The following is a 17,064-nucleotide window of genomic DNA, read 5'->3' as shown; positions in this document are numbered from 1 at the left end:
AGAGGTACCAAGGGCTGAAGATGGGGCATTGTGCAGGCTTTGTTTACTACTGAGTACCTTCATTCGTTCCTAAAGATATCTAGCTCCATCAACCATTCATGACACAGTTTAGCCTCCAGACCCTTGAACATCTTTGTTCTTCTTCTCTGCACACTTTCTAGGGTCTTGTGGTGACCAGAACTGGATACAGGATTTTAAGTGTGACTTCACTAGTGTGGTATAAAGTGGTACTATCACTTCTCATGATCTTGATGCTATCCCTCAGTCGAGGGATATTCCCAACTATCTATTCTCTGCAACTTCACCACCTACATTCATGAGGGCTAGAAGCATGCTTTTTACAAATCCCATCTCTACAGTTTCCTGCAAATTGCAAGCTCTTTTCTTTGGGAAAGAGAAAGTCACAACTGCCTCCATATTTTCCCTCCCTTCCTAGGAATTTTCCTTTGGAAAAGGAAACTAAATCTCCCCCCCCCCCCTTATAAGGTTGAAAATGAAGGATATCACATTACCTGTAGCTGTAGGGGCCAATTTCCTTGACAATAGGTTTTTCCCCTTGAAGCACTTCTAAAGGATTAGTCAAGTTAAAAAAATAGAACTGCAGGAGAAGGGGTATTGCAGGATTCTCCCAGAACTCAAAAGTTTCCGAATTATTTCTTAAGATTGTTCCCTAAAGAAGAAAAGTCAAAAAGAAAAAAACAACAACAATGAAATTCTAGCAAAAGCAGAAAATACAATTGTGCCTGAAGGCAGAATAACAAGAGTTGGAAGGGAACTTGGTCTTCTAGTCTACACACACCCCACTTGCTCAAACAGGAGACTCTACCATTCCAGATAAATGGTTGTCTGATCTCCTCTTCAAAACCTCCAAAGACGGGGCACCCACAACTTCTGGAGGCAAGTTGTTCCACTGATTTAAATTGTTCTCACCGTCAGGAAATTCCTCCTTAATTCCAGGTCGCTTCTCTCCTTGAGAAGTTTCCCTCCGTTCCTTCTTGTCCTGCCTTCTGGTGCTTTGGAGAATAGGTTGAACCCCTGTTCTATGTGGTAGCCCCTCAAATATTGGAACATTTTGATAATATCCGTATTTCTAAGACTACAATGCAGCAGTGAGAAGAGAGATCTATGAAAACTACACAACCTCGCTAGGGAATAAGCTTTTGTGAGACCCTTGGTGCTCTCTGAGCTTGGTTGGTTGTTTTGCAGACGTTTCATTACCAAAGTAGACAACATCATCAGTGCTAGTAAGGGAGTAGAGTTTGGCCATTTGATCATTTTATATACTAATGGTTTCCCCTGCCAGTATTGGAAGGAGTGGATTTGGTGATTCCTTGACTGGGCTGTTGCTTATACCGTTAGCTTACTTGTCTGAAAGCTGTAACAGCCCAATCAAGGAACTATCAAATTAACTCCCACCAACACTAATAGGCCAAGCCACTAGACAGGGGTAGGCAACCTTGGCTTTTATGACTGTGGACTTCAACTCCCAGAATTCCTGAGCCAACAGGGCTCAGCATGGAAACCTCTCTCTTTCCCCTCAGCATGGCTGGCTCAGGAATTCTGGGAATTGAAGTCCACGAGTCATAAAAGAGCCAAGGTTGCCTACCCCAGCACTAGTATATAACATGAGAGAAAACCCCACTCCCTATTAGCACTGATGATGATGTAGTTGAGTCATGAAACATCTCCAGGAAAACAGCCAAGCTCAGAGAGCACCAAGGCCCCCCCACAGTTCAACCCTGAGTTACAAATATTCTCTTCCATCGGAAAGAAGTTTTCCTTTTTCTTCTAGATACTTTAAATTTTCTGCATGTGACAGTCCCACTGCTCTCCGCACAACGGAGGGCTCAGAAACTAAATTATGACATCTGATTGGAATCGTGAAAGCCAAACCACCATTGGTGGCTTCACTGTAGGCTAAGATATCAACAAAAACAGACATTGGGGGGTGGGGGGGAAGAGGAACATACACAGAACTTCCCAATCTTGTGTCCGATCAGCTACAGCAATGCAAGCAAGGGTGTAATTTACAATCTCTGGGGAAAATCACGTTTCAGGTTTTGCAAACTATTTTGTACAATTACAACTCTGGAAAGCTCTCTGCCGCTCTTTGCTTAAACAAAAAAATAATTATGACCTGATGGAATAAATGAAGTAATATCATGGATGAGGCAGACAATTAACTCCGGAACTGCAACTTTTTTTTAAAAAAATAATAATAATAATCTCATCACAAATTTGCTAAGGTCTGTATGGGTAAGTCAGGCGTGTTTGCGCCTGAAACTACAAATTCTAGACTGGTTTGTGCAATGCCTACCGGATTTTCCATATCTTTAAGTTAAACCATTAGATCTTTATGGCAACTGCTAATTAAATGGCACTTCGTTGGGCCAGTGCCAACCCTAGCTCTTTCCCACTCTTGCCCTAAAAAGCAAGGGTCAGATGCATTTGCTTCCCTCACAAAGAAGCTGCCGAGACCCTTCTCTTCCCCGTGAAAACGTCCCATTGCTTCTCGCGTGGGCTTTCTCGCTTCTGGAGAGGCGCATCAATTTTATTATTATTATTATTATTTATTTATTATTTTTTTAAAAAGAGAAAAACCTGCATTCACAAGTTCGGTTTTGCAAGGTGCCACCAGCCTGAAGGGTGACCGAGAAAAAGCAGGGTGCAAAGAGCAACCAGGGAGGAGGGCCCTGCAAAGGAGCGGCTGCAACCAGGGGGCTGGACACGCATTTGCAGGGATCGTGGGGAGCAGCAGGGCGCATCAGGTGCGCCCCAGCCCCGAGGTTTCCCACGTGCGGGCACAGGATGCGTGTCCAGGCCGGGGGGTGGGTGGGTGGGTGGAGAAGTGGGGCCCTCTGGAAGAGAGAAGTCTCCAGTCCCCAAAAGGAGACGCGGCCACCGTTCCTTAAAGCGTCCCCGGCCGGAGGATCGCAGCCCGGAAGATGCGCGTCCCCCGTTTCCTCACCTGCTTGATCTGGCCGTCCACCAGATTCTCCATGACGTGGGCCGCCAGGAGGGCGATGCCGGCGATCAGGAAGGCCGGCGCCAGCATGCCCAGCGTGACAAGGCAGAGCCGCTTCATCGTGAGCCGGGAAAGAAGCTCGCCGGAGCCCGGGGACTTTGCAGTTAAGCCAGGAGAGAAGGGAGCGAAAGCACGGCCGCGTAAAGATGCCCAAGCCCGGGAAGAGAGCGCCGGGGGTGGTGGTGGTGACGGAGCCGCCTCCTCCTCCTCCTCCTCCTCCTCCTCCTAAGGGGAACCTCCCGGCTCCGAGAGGCGGAGGCAAGCCGGGAAACGCAGCTCCGCTTTGCCCGATCGCTTACTTTCGCTTTCCAAAGCAACCGCGCGGCTCGGGAGGAGATCAGGATGGCGGCGCCTGGAATGGCCGCGGCTGCGTTGCCTCTGGAAGGCGAATAGTTTTGGGAGGGATAGTAAGGGCTATAAGGCCACATGATCAGGAAGATTTTAAGGTGTTTGAGCAACACGGTGGAACTAAGGTAACACACACACGACCTACGACCGACAATCCTTGCTGGCCTGGCGAGTTTCTAGTTCAGGGGGGGTCTTCAAACTGGGCCCTTTTGTGACTTGTGGACTTCAATTCCCAGAATTCCTCAGCCAGCCATGCTGGCTGAGGAATTCTGGGAGTTGAAGTCCCCAAGTCACAAAAGGGCCCAGTTTGAAGACCCTCTGTATCTAGTTGTTTTGGAACTGTTGGTGAAAAAGCCTCTTTGGGACAACCATGACCTGGATGAGTGAGAATCTCCATAATCTCACAATTGAGCCCAATATAACATTTGTTAAGTGAATTTTGCCCCATTTTACAACCTTTCTTGACACAGTTATTAAGTGAATCACCTCAGTTCTTAAGTTAGTTACACGGTTGTTAAGTGAATCTGGCTTCCCCATTGACTTTGCTCAGGGGTCTCCAAACATGGCTCTTTTATGACTTGTGGACTTCAACTCCCAGAATTCCTCAGCCAGCCATGCTGGCTGAGGAATTCTGGGAGTTGAAGTCCACAAGTCACAAAAGGGCCCAGTTTGAAGACCCCCTGTATCTAGTTGTTTTGGAACTGTTGGTGAGACCGTTAAAAGTCGTTGGCGCTGTTTGAATTTGTTCTACCAGCAGCAAGATCTGACTTGACTGCTGGCCCAGTGATGGATTCTACCGCAAATCAGGGCTCTTTCCAGAGGAGGCAGAGGAGGACTTGGAGCTTATGGAGCGAAGGAACTGGATGAGGCTGTCGGCAGGCCCAGAGGAAGGGAGTTGGGGCTTTTGGAGGAGTCGGTGGCGGCGGCAGCAGCGTGCTCCAGGGGCGAAAAGAAGCAAGGCCCCTATAAGGAAAAGGTGGAAGAGTCAGGATCAGAAAAAGGAAAGAAGGCGAGGTTGTCAGAACACAAGCGAATTTGAGGGCTAATCCACAGGGAGCCCCATTTCCATCTGTCCTGTTTGCCATCGTTCACTCCCTAGAGCACAGGTCTGCAACCTGCGGCTCTGGAGCCGCATGCGGTTCTTTCAGCCGTCTCCTGCGGCTCCCGGTCCTCTGCCATGTGCAGTTCCCCCCCCCAAAAAAAAAGTGGGACTAAAAAAGTTCAACCAATCAATCCAAATATGCAGGGTAGGTGTATAGCTCGCCTTGGCTCCATTCTTCAGTCAAATCCTGTTCTGCGCGTGCACGCATGTACGCCCATGCGCACACATTTTTTGCGGCTCCCAGTTTTTCCTTTTGTGAGGGAACCGGTTCCGAGTGGCTCTTTCACTGTTTCAGGTTCCTGACCCCCTGCCCTAGAGACTAAAATGGACGATGTGAAATTTGAGCGCCCCTCCTCCGAACAAGGAGCGTATATGGGAGGTGGTGACCCTTTGAGAGCTGTACGCAACGAAATTTCATTTTGATGTATGCCGATTGGTGTACATTCAAAGTGACAATAAAGTTATCATTATCATAAAGTTATCATTATCAAAGCAAGCTCGGCGTCACCTGGGCGGCGCGCCCTGGCTCGGGAGGAGATCACCTTGGTGGGCAGGTCGCGTGTGCGCCCTCCTGGCCTGCCCCCCCCCCCCCCGCTCTCTCCTCCGGCCCGACCGGTTGCTTCCAGCTGGCGTGCTTGCAGATTTCCCCTCCCCCTCCCGCCCCCTAAATAAATAAATAGAAAAGGCCGATTTGAAAGGTAGTCTGGCTTAAAAGGGAGGAAGGGAAGGAAGCTGGGCTGGAGCGGCCTGGAGCGGCGAGCAGGCAGCGCTTCTTGCACGGGCCGGCTGGGGCTTTCGGCAGGTTTCGCCTGCAATTAAGGCAGGGTGAGGTTTTGGGTTTAAGAGGAGAGGGAGGTGCACGGGGGAATAAAAACCAAACACACCCCCACCCCACCCCACCCCTGCTGCCAATTCTCAACAGAAATGTTCACAACAATGAAAACCTTGGACAGGACGAAGAGTGCTGCTGGGCAGGGCGGGCAGGTGTCTTGGTCGGCTGTGGCTCGGGGGGGCAGTTTTTTCAGTGCCATTGTAACTTCGAACAGTCACTAAGTGAATTGTTGTAAGTCGAGGACTACCTGTACTTCATCGGGTTTTTTTCCTTTTTTTTGTTTGGTCATCAAGTTTTCAACACCTTGCTAGGCGACTGGTGGTACTCGGATGTTGCCATATCCTAAAAGTGGTACAATGGGTGAAAAGGTTGAAAAGCACTGAAGTAAGGGATTTCTAACACCGCTGACATTTTGACTTTTTTTGACCTAACTCCACAGACGCTTCCATCGATAAAACTAATATTACACACGACTGGATGCACATGCACATCTGCAACCAAATCCCCTTTAAGTATTTTAAACAGGAAAAGAGAATAACAGAATTTAGAATTAAACATTTCCATTGCCTGATAATCTATGACTCTTGCATAGAATATTCACTAAAAAAAGTCACAAATAATTTTTTATTGAAATTCTCTTGTTTCTTTAAAGTAAACAGAACAAATCCAGAGATGGCATGGCTTTTGAACATGGGCAGGGTGTGGGAACTGCCTACAGAATCATTGTGAGAAATTGGAAATATAATATTACACCAGATATTAAGGACAGGATCCAAGAAATGAGTAAATTGCATATTTCTGACAAGTCCATATACTAATCAAAAAATGATGCAATATGTTTTCCTTTGGCACAGATTTCATGATTCTTTACAACAGAGTTTTCAAACTTGACAACTTTAAGATGGACAGACTTCAGCTTTAAGATGGATGGACTTCAACTCCCAGAATTCTCCAGCCCGAAGGCTGATGGGGGAATTCTGGGAGTTGAAATCTGCCCATCTTAAAATTGACTTTGAAAAATCACTGCTTTACAACAACAGAAACTTTTTTAAAAAAAACCTGAAATATTTATATATTATTAAGCATTTGATATTTGTGATATACTTAAAATGTTTATACTTTTATTTTTATTTATTTAATTTACATAGCTGCTCACTCACAAATCGCAACTGGATGGCATGTAGCAATCAAATAATAACCTTTTCCGTTTTGTTTGTTACTTTATTAGATTTTTTTAAAAAATAAAACATTGTTTAAAGTTGTATTTTTTTATTCGTTGGTGAGTTTTTGCATTCTTCTGGTGTTTAATCAAAATTTAAGCTAACTTTTAAAAAACATTTTAATGTTCTAATTTTAAAATATTTAAGAAGGAATGAGATTGCTTTAGAATTTAGTGTACAAGAAGGTTGGGGTAATGCTGAGCACAATTTTTTACTCCTTGCTGCAGGATTGCTAGAGCAGCTGAACGAAAGTAATTTATCTGAAATACATTAAGGGCCTTATTGTAATTCACTGTCATCTTGCATATTTGTCTTGATTGTGTCTTCATTTAAAATACATGATGCCTCTCATGTATTGTAAATTTATTTATTTCCATTGGAATGGATCCAGACTTGGAGAACGCAGATCAGAAACCAGCAAAGTAAGTGAATTGTTGGTGCTAATGAGAATTGCATTAATGTTCATCCTCTCCATAGCTATGTTGGCAATACAGGTAATCCGCAATTTATGGCCAAAATTGAGCCCAAAATTTCTTCTTAGATGAGAAGAAAAACATCTTCAAGGAAAAACAAAGTCCAGTTGCCTTTTGAAAAAGCCTCTTTGGGACCTGGATGAGTGAGAATCTCCATAATCTCACAATTGAGCCCAAAATGACATTTGTTAAGTGAATTTTGCCCCATTTTACAACCTTTCTTGACAGTTATTAAGTGAATCACCTCAGTTCTTAAGTTAGTTACACGGTTGTTAAGTGAATCTGGCTTCCCCATTGACTTTGCTCAGGGGTCTTCAAACATGGCTCTTTTATGACTTGTGGACTTCAACTCCAAGAATTCCTCAGCCAGGCACGCTGGCTGAGGAATTCTGGGAGTTGAAGTCCATAAGTCATGAAAGGGCCAGGTTTGAAGACCCCTGACTTTTATTTATTTTATTTTATTTTAATTCCATTTATATCCCGCCCTTCTCCAAAGACTCAGGGCGGCTTACAAGCTTAGCAGTAGCCTTCATTCTATGTATATGCCTGCTTGTTAGGCCTTCTGACTTTGCTGGTCAGAAGGTTGTAAAAGGGGATCACGTGACCCCAGGACACGGCAACCGTCATACATAGGAATCGGTTGCCAAGCATGTGAATTTTGATCAAATGACCATGGGGATGCTGCAACGGTCCTAAGTGTGAAAAGCACTCAAAAATCACTTTTTCCAGTGCCGTTATAACTTTCACTAAATGAAGAATTGTAAATCGAGGACTATCTGTATACTGTAAATCAAGGACTACTAATGCCTATTTTTAGCACCTCACTCTCCTTGCTCATTGTTGCAAATCAGGTTCTGTCCATAATCCTCACAAAAGGTTTTACTAAGTTTAATGAAGCCACAATGTCTTTGCTTTACTCTGCAAGACTAACACTAACCAGTGTCTTTGCTTTACTCTGCAAACCGGTAACATGCTGGAACCACAGAGAATCATGTTAATATCTGCAAGCATCCTTGGTAACCACAGGGACCCCTCTGGCAATGTAGAGCAAAGATTTCATGCACAGCAGAGATTCTCTCGGGCCACATCCCTGCAGAAAGAGATGTGCAGAAATGGATTCCCTTGTCCAAGACTAGAAATAGATTTTTCTGGGCACCAGGGAAAAAGGTAGGGGAACGTTGTCATGAGGTTTCAAGAAGGTTGTGAGCAGATACCTAATTCTTTCTCAAAGCCCTACCTTATCAGAGGAGTCATTTCCATTCACAAGTTAAAAAAAAGGTAAAGGTTTCCATGTCCAATCAAAGCAGCAGAAGGCCAGAGAAGAAGCAATGGATGGAAACTCATCAAGGAGACAAGCAACCTAGAACTAAGGAGAAATTTCCTGACAGTGAGAACAATTCATCAGTGCAACAGCTTGCCTCCAGAAGTTGGGAATGTTCCAAAACTGCTGGGAGATTGGACCACCATTTGTCTGAAATGGTATAGGGTTTCCTGCCTGAGCAGGGGGTTGGACTAGAAGATCTCCAAGGTCCCTTCCAATTCTGTTATTCCGTTGCCCTCCGGGTGAGATTCAAGGTGCTGGTAATGACCTATAAAGCCCTAAATGGCTTGGGTCCGGAATATCTAAGGGAACACCTGCTGCCGGCATCATCTTCCCATCGTCCTGTGCGCCCCCACAGGGAGGGCCTTCTCAGGGTACCGCCGGTTAATGAATGCCGGCGGGTTATTCCCAGGGGAAGGGCGTTCTCTGCGGGTGCGCCAGCCCTATGGAACCAACTCCCCATGGAACTTAGGACTGCCCCCGACCTTCGCTCATTTCGCCGGGACCTGAAAACTTGGCTCTTCGATCTATTTGGTCCAGACTGTGGGGTTGTTAATTTAACTGGGTTTTAGATTTACTCTTGGGGCTTGAATTTAATTTGTTTTAATTGTTTTTATTTATTTTTTTTGTATTCATGGTTTTAACTGCCCTGTAAACTGCCCTGAGTCCTATGGGAATAGGGCGATATACAAATCCAATAAAATAAATAAATAAAATAAATTTAGTCTGTTATTTTATGCTAGGGCTAAGTGCTCCTCTCCGTTTCTTGGCTGAGTATTGTCCGAAGATGCTTCCATGGTCATGTGGCCAATGTGTCTATACACCAAGGCGCATTAAACGCTATTATCTGTTTGATACCTATTTATCTACTTGCGTTCGCATGCTTTCAAATTGCTAGGTGGGTGGGAGCTGAGGCAAGGAACAGCTGCTCACTCCATTGCTTAGAGCTGAAGAAGCTTCTGGGTAGGAGAAGCAAAACGTATTCAGAGAAAAGCAAGAAAGTCCAGTTGCCTCTTGAAAAAGCACTTTTGGGACAACCGTGACCTTGATGACTGAGAATCTCCATAGACATTAAGCTGTAATATGGTGTTTTATTTTGACTGTTAGTTCTAAACCTCCAATTCAGTGGTGGGATTCAGCCAAAGTTTGCACCAGTTCGGCAGAACCGGTAGCTCATTTTTTTGTTGCCCAGGCCCGGAACGGACGTCTGGAAGCGGCATCCACACAGAGAACTGGTTGTTTCCATATTTGAATCCCACCACTGCTCCAATTACTGAGTTTTAAATCTTAATCTAAGGGTTAGATTAGCATGGCTGGCTGGGGAATTCTGGGCGTTGAGGTCCGCAAATCTTAAAAGTTGCCAAGGCTGGACACCTCTGATCTAAGCCAGGAAGTCATTTAGGAAGCTTTGGACAAACTTGCAATATTTTAAGATTATTTTCTGCCACTGGGGATTAATAATACCAACCTTTTCCAGATTATTTTGCTTTTGCTAGTGATCCCTAGCATGGTGAACCCATGAGTCAAAGGTGACACGCCATGAGATTTGGGTAACATGCTGGCGTTTACCAACACCCGACAAAATCTATTCCCAAAAGCATGCCCTGTTGTGAAATTTTTGGTGGTTGCAGAGGCTGTGTGAGAACGGGGTGTGCTTTCACATAGCCTCCAGATCCTGCAAAAAAAAAAGAGGGGGGGCACGTTCTCATGTGGTTCCTGAGCCTCTGAAAATTTGTTTACTTATTAGACTTTTATTCCATTATTTTTATTACTTTGTATAACAACAACGTTGGAAGGGACCTTGGAGGTCATCTAGTCTAACCCCCTGCTCAGGCAAGAAACCCTATACCATTTCAGACAAATGGCTATCCAGTCTCTTCTTAAAAACTTCCAGTGTTGGAGCATTCACCACTTCTGGAGGCAGGTAGTTCCACTGGTTAATTGTTCTAACTGTCAGGAAGTTTCTCCTTAGTTCTAGGTTGCTTCTCTCCTTGATTAGTTTCCATCCATTGTTTCTTGTCCTGCTTTCAGGCGCTTTGGAGAATAGCTTGACTCCCTCTTCTTTGGGGCAGCCCCTGGGATATTGGAAGACTGCTGTCATGTCACCCCTAGTCCTTCTCTTCATTAAACTAGACATACCCCATTCCAGCAGCCATTCCCTATATGTTTTAGCCTTTGTTGCTCTTCTCTGTACTCTTTCTAGAGTCTCAACATCTTTTTTCCATCGTGGTGACCAAAACTGGATGCTGTATTCCAAGTGTGTAGCTCAAGGTGACAAACATAACTGACGCTCCTTCCTCCTCCTATCTTCCTCACAACAACAACCCTGTGAGGTACTTTGGGCTGAAAAAGGGGGATTGGCCAGTGAGTCTGTTTTACTAACATTGCATTTCTAAAATGCTTTGACCTTACTTCATGTAATAAAGATAGTCCTCGACTTAACAAGCATTCATTTAGTGACTGTTCTAAGTTACAACAGTGTTGAAAAAGTGGCTTATAACCCTTTGTGACACTTATGACCATTGTTGCATCCCCATGGTCACATGATCAAAATTCAGCCACTTGGCAACTGACTCATATTTACAACAGTTGCAGTGTCTGACCAGCAAAGTCAATGGGGAAGCCAGATTCACGCAACAACCATGTTTCTAACTTAACAACTGCAGTGGTTCACCAACTGCAAAAAAGGGGGTTAAATGAGGCAAAACTCACTGAACAAATGTCTTCCTTAGCAATGGAAATTTTTGAGCTCAATTGTGGCCATACGTTGAGGACTATTGCTAGTCCACTATTGCTAGTGGACTGTATTTTTTTTTTCCAAATAAGTCAATGTGTAAAAAAAATGTTTCTCTTTTCTTTGGGGATGGAGAGCATGGGTGACCCACCAACAAAGTCGAGTTACCCACTTTCCTGATTTTTAGCACCCTAAGCCTCAAATCAGATGGTCGGCAGTTTGGCGGGTCGAATCCCGAGTGCCGTGTAACAGAGTGAGCACCTGTTACTCGTCCCAGCTTCTGCCAACCTAGCAGTTTGAAAGCACGTAAAAATGCAAGTAGAAAAATAGGGACCACTACGGTGGGAAGGTAACGGCGTTCCATGCGCCTCTGGCGTCTAGTCATACCGGCCACGTGACCACGGAGATGTCCTCGGACAAGTGCTGGCTCTTTGGCTTTGAAATGGAGATGAGCACCGGCCCCTAGAGTCGGAAACAACTAGCACGCCTGTGCGGGGGAACCATTACCTTTACCTTAAGCCTCAAAGGTTGGCCATAGTGGCTTTTCTGCTGATGGTACAAATGGTACAAAGTCACAACCTCTTAAAATAGGTCCTATTTTCATTTTCATCAGGTCGACTTCCCTCTTGAACCCACAGCCTCAATTTTATTCACAATCTATGAAGGAAACAGTCTCAAGTCACCTCTGGATGTACCTGATTAAAAACAGCACGTTCCGTTTTAAGTCAATGTGCTAAGGAATGTAAGATCTGTAACTCTCTGTCAACTTTAATATTGGAAACCAAGCCAAGGGGGGGGGGGGGAGAGAGAGAGAGAGCGAGAGAGAGAGCGCAGAGTTGTTTTTAGGCGTGTTGAAAATACAAGTATGTTCCCTCCCTTTTAGCCACTAACCAGTCTCTGCTGCAATCATTTTTCTCCAATGCTGGCCCTCTCCATTAACATTGGCTGCCTGAGTTTCTTTGTCAGTGTCCCCATCTCCCTAACCTGCTTTTGAAACCTACTTCTCTGAAGGCTTCCAACAAGGGAGAGGATGGATGGGAATGAAGATGGGGCTTACCTGCACCATTGTACTGAAATGGGGATTTTGGCCTTTTGATGCAGCTAGCCCTAAATAACAGAATAACACAGTTGGAAAGGGACCGCATATCCTATTAAAAACCTTTAATCACAAAAGAAAAATATATATAAATAAAGAAAGCTAATCGACTACATCCTCTCTCATCAGACAGTAATATATTTGATCCTGTGACCATGGGGCTCCTGCCACAGTCATAAGTGTGAAAAACGGTCGTGAGTCAGTTTTCTCAGTGTCGTCGTAACTTTGAATGGTCACTACACAAAAGGCTGCAACTAGCTAATTACTACCTAGGACAGGGGTAGGTAACCTTGGCACTTTTAAGACTCGTGGACTTCAACTCCCAGAACTCCTGAGCCAGCCACGTTGAGGGGAAAGGGAGAGAGGTTTCCAAGCTGAGCCAGGCTGGCTCAGGAATTCTGGGAGTTGAAGTCCACGAGTCATAAAAAGGGCCCAGGTTGCCTACCCATGATCTAGTAGTACCTAGCTAGCTGTATAAGTATGTCAGCCCTTCAAGGTAGGCCAAACCAGGCCACTGACTCCAGCAGTTTCAGTGTAACTATGTTTTATTGATATATAGGCTAAAATAACAGACTCTTGAAAGCCTAATTGGTCCTCCCCTCCCTCCCACTTATAATTCAGAAAATAAGGGCAGGGCTGGTCTTGAGTTTCTTCCTAATGCTTTCTTGGTTTCCTGGGCTTCGAGCACATTTTTGTACATGTCCTTCTGTAAACACCTCCGCATAGTTTCTCCACAGCCTCCCTTTTGTGGGTCTCTGCCACCTCCCTTTTCTCTGGGGCTCTTTGTGTTGTGATTCAGGGTCAGCCTGTGGGTTCGGCAGTTGGGTCAGACGACTCAGAGGAGGAGGAGGGGGGTGTTGAAGAGCTTGCTGATGATGGCCTTGAGGCTCCGCAGAGCCCTCAGCCAGGCCCCTCCCACCTGGTCACGACGGAGACCCAGCTGTGTGAGCCTGACAGCGTGGATGAAGATGACCCACAGCTGGCCCTGTTCAAGGACGCCCGACGCAGGAGGCAGTCAATCAGGAGTAAACAGAGGAAGGCAATGGGGCACCTTGGAAGGAGGCAGAGAGAAGCCATGCCCTGAACTGTATAAAAGGGGAATGTGTGTGAGGGCTGGTTTGCTGAAGGCAACCGCTTGATTAGTTCCTGTTTCATAGCTTCTGTTTCATGGTTGGTGTCTTGTTTTGCTGTTTTATGTTAATAAATTTGGCAGGCTTAGTTCCAGCCTCTTGCCGTTTGTAAAGGGGTTGTCCCTGCCTTTTCTGCAGGGCCGGTAGCAGGCTGGTACAGAACACTTTGTGCCCTGGTGTCTTGGGAGAGACATACCTGTGGGGTGGAAGGAAGAGCAGACAAACTAACCTTAAAGATCACTAGGCAGAGTCCAAAGGCTTAGCAACCAATCAGCTTGCCTCCAATGAACAGCATGCTAAAGAAAAGAGAAAAATAGGGCAATGTCTTGTGATATAACAGAAGTAAGAAAAGGAGAGCAATACAGGTGGTCCTTACAATCCCTTGTTTCGTGACCGTTCGAAGTTGCGACTGACTGAGGACCGGTTCTCACATTTAAGACCGCTGCAGCATTCCCCACGGTTACGTGGTCAAAATCCAGGAACTTGGCCTGCCGTTATGAGGGTTGCACTATCCATGTGCAGCCTCCTCAGTCACCTTCCAACAAGCGGAGTCAGTGGTGGGAGCCAGATTCGTTTTAACGACCGCCTGATTGACTCAACAACTGCAGTGATTTGTTAACAACTGTGGGAAAAGAGGTCATAAATTGGGGCGCTTAACAGCTGCCTTGCTTACCCAGCAGAAATTTTGGGGCCGTTGTAGTTGTCACCAGTGGTGGGATTCAAATATGAGAACAACCGGCTCTCTGTGTGGATTCCACTTCCGGAAGTCCATTCTGGGCCTGGGCAACAGGTCCCCTGCATCTTTATTTGGCCCAAGCAGAATACAGGTACTCCTCAACTTATGACGACTGAGCCCAACATTTCTGTTGCCAAGGGAGACATTTGTTAGCACTTTCCTCAGTCTTGTCTTCCAGTGTATCTCCTAGTCTTTGAGTTGGCAGAACTTTGAGCCAGCGTGAGATCCACTTTCGCCATGGCTGATCCCTGCCCTGCTTTTACTGTATGTTTTCTGAGTGACTGCCAAATTGTGCTGATCTGATTAAGCATGTGATAAGCCTGTGACAAACTTAGCAGTAGGTTGTCCTCTTCGCTAACGGGGGTGAGAACATCCATTAGTCATCTCATTACAGCATGGAGGAATACAGAGATAGCCTTGAAGAAGATATGGAGAAAGGTGTTATTAAAGTACCAGCCCAGAAAGACAGGAAAGGGTTAGGAAGAAACTCAAGATTGGTCCATCTCGATTCCCTTGGAGATAAGTGGGAAGGAAAACCGCAACTCCCACCAAACTTTTAAAATTTTGTTAATAGAGCTTAAATCAATACAGGCTGGATCATGGAGAAAGCTAGGGAGTTCCAGAAAAACATCTACTTCTGCTTCATTGACTATGCTAAAGCCTTTGATTGTGTGGATCATAACAAACTGTGGCAAGTTCTTAAAGAGATGGGAGTACCAGACCATCTTATTGGGCTCTTGAGAAACCTATATGCGGGTCAAGAAGCAACAGTGAGAACTGGACACGGAACCACTGATTGGTTCAAAATTGGGAAAGGAGTCCGGCAAGGCTGTATACTGTCGCCCTGCCTATTTAACTTATATGCAGAGCACATCATGAGAAAGGCAGGGCTAGATGAATCAAAAGTTGGAATTAAGATTGCCGGAAGAAATATCAACAACCTAAGATACGCAGATGATACCACTCTAATGGCAGAAAGTGAAGAAGAACTAAAGAGCCTCTTGTTGCAGGTGAAGAAGGAGAGTGCAAAACTTGGGTTGAAACTTAACATTAAGAAAACCAAGATCATGGCATCCGGCCCTCTCAATTCTTGGCAAATAGATGGGGAAGAAATGGAGGTAGTGACAGATTTTATTTTCCTGGGCTCCAAGATCACTGCAGATGGGGACTGTAGCCAAGAAATTAAAAGACGCTTGCTCCTGGGGAGGAAAGCCATGGCAAATCTAGACAGCACACTAAAAAGCAGAGACATCACCCTGTCAACAAAAGTACGTATAGTCAAGGCTATGGTCTTCCCAGTTGCAATGTATGGCAGTGAAAGTTGGACCATAAGAAAGGCTGAGCGCCAAAGAATTGAGGCCTTTGAACTGTGGTGCTGGAGAAGACTCCTGCGAGTCCCTTGGACTGCAAGGCGATCAAACCGGTCAGTCCTAGAGGAGATCAATCCTGACTGCTCTTTAGAAGGCCAGATCCTGAAGCTAAAACTCAAGTACTTTGGCCACCTAATGAGAAGGAAGGACTCCCTGGAGAAGAGCCTAATGCTGGGAAAGGTTGAGGGCAAGAGAAGAAGGGGACGACAGAGAATGAGGTGGCTGGATGGAGTCACTGAAGCAGTAGGCGTGAGCTTAAATGGACTCCAGAAGATGGTAGAGGACAGGAAGGCCTGGAGGAATGTTGTCCATAGGGTCGCGATGGGTCGGACACGACTTCGCAGCTAACAACAACAGTCCTCAAGGTACAACCGTTGATTTAATGATGGTTCGAAGTTACAACGGCACTGGAAAAAGTGGTTTATGGACATTTTTCACACTTGCGGCCATTGCAACATCCCCATGGCCACATGATCAAATTTTGGTTGCTTGGCAACGGGCAGGTATTTATGATGGTTGTAATGTCCCAGGGTCATGTGATCATCTTTTGTGACTTTCTGGCAAGCAAAGTCAACGGGGGGGGGGGGGAGGAACCAAATTCACCTAACAAGCATGTCACTAACTCAACAACTGCAGCAAATCACTTAACAGCCGTGGGAAGAAAGGTCATAAAGCAGGGCAAAGTTCGCTTAACCAATGTCTCACTTAGTAACAGAAATTTTGGGCTCAGTCGTGATTGTAAGTCGAGGACTACCTGTATTCTGTTTGGGCCAAGTCAGAAGTTTTCAGCCATTTTTTTTTTTAAAAAAAAGGATTTTAAAATATATTCATTTTAAATAAATTGTGGAGGTCAGGGGCAAAAGTCGAGTTGTGCAAGAGATTCCCTGACCTTTGGATCATCACCCTTCCCCCCCCCCAAAAAAAAAATAAAGCTTCTGTTCTTTCATTTCCAGGTTTCTTCATTTCATTGTGGAGATTGTCTGCCAAACTGGCTACTCCAGTCTGCCCAACCAAGCAGGATAAAAATATAGACAGCAAGAAAAACCTGATAATAGATAAAAAAAATCATCTCACTATGGATATAAAATAAGAACGCTCCAACTTCTGCTGTAATTCCGCAGAAAGGATACTGTGGTTTTTATGCATCTCTGCCCTCATTTTAAAACATGTTGCAAATTTATGTAAGGGAATGTGTGGGTGACGCTGCTAATATCTCAGAAACCTGTGGTTGAATAGAGTTTCCAGTTCCTCAGCATTTTGTGTAGCTCTTTGTCCCTCCTAATGATTGAAAAAGAATAAATTACACAAGAAGGTTATAATGCAATGTGTAATGAGCTCCCTTTCGGCACGTGCATTTGTTATAAGGAAGCAGACTGGTAGATTCCGATTCTTAACAGATCAGGAAACATATTTGCCCCACAATAAGAGCCTTGGTGGAGCAGTGGGCTAATGCCTCCTTAAGTAACACCAGCTGCCTGCAATTAGTGCAGGTTCGAGTCCCACCAGGCTCAAGGTTGACTCAGCCTTCCATCCTTCCGAGGCAGGTAAAATGAGGACCCAGATTGTTGGGGGCAATTAAGCTGACTTTGTAATAATGCCGCTTGGGGTGTGTGTGAAAGCCCTAACAAGCAGGCATATACATAGAATGAAGGCTATTGCTAAGCACATTGATTTGTG

At 45.3% G+C, this 17,064-nt stretch overlaps 1 protein-coding gene across 1 annotated transcript in view; it reads right to left on the bottom strand.

The window, feature by feature from the left end:
• The window catches only part of SCARB2 (scavenger receptor class B member 2), a 40,269-nt gene extending 36,920 nt beyond the window's left edge, over positions 1-3,349 (bottom strand). The window contains exons 1-2 of the mRNA XM_083367170.1: positions 2,969-3,349; positions 513-670 (exon numbers count right to left, since the gene is read on the bottom strand). Of these exons, the coding sequence (XP_083223296.1) occupies positions 513-670; positions 2,969-3,085 (275 nt within the window). The 5' untranslated portion in view covers positions 3,086-3,349. The remainder of the gene's footprint in view (positions 1-512; positions 671-2,968) is intronic.
• Between the last annotated feature and the right edge of the window lie 13,715 nt (positions 3,350-17,064).

This window comes from Vipera ursinii (genome assembly GCF_947247035.1).
Source record: "Vipera ursinii genome assembly, chromosome: 7".
Taxonomy (NCBI): Eukaryota; Metazoa; Chordata; class Lepidosauria; order Squamata; family Viperidae; genus Vipera; species Vipera ursinii.
The sequence above is the reverse complement of the archived record's forward strand: the minus strand, read 5'-3'. Positions and strand labels throughout refer to the sequence as shown.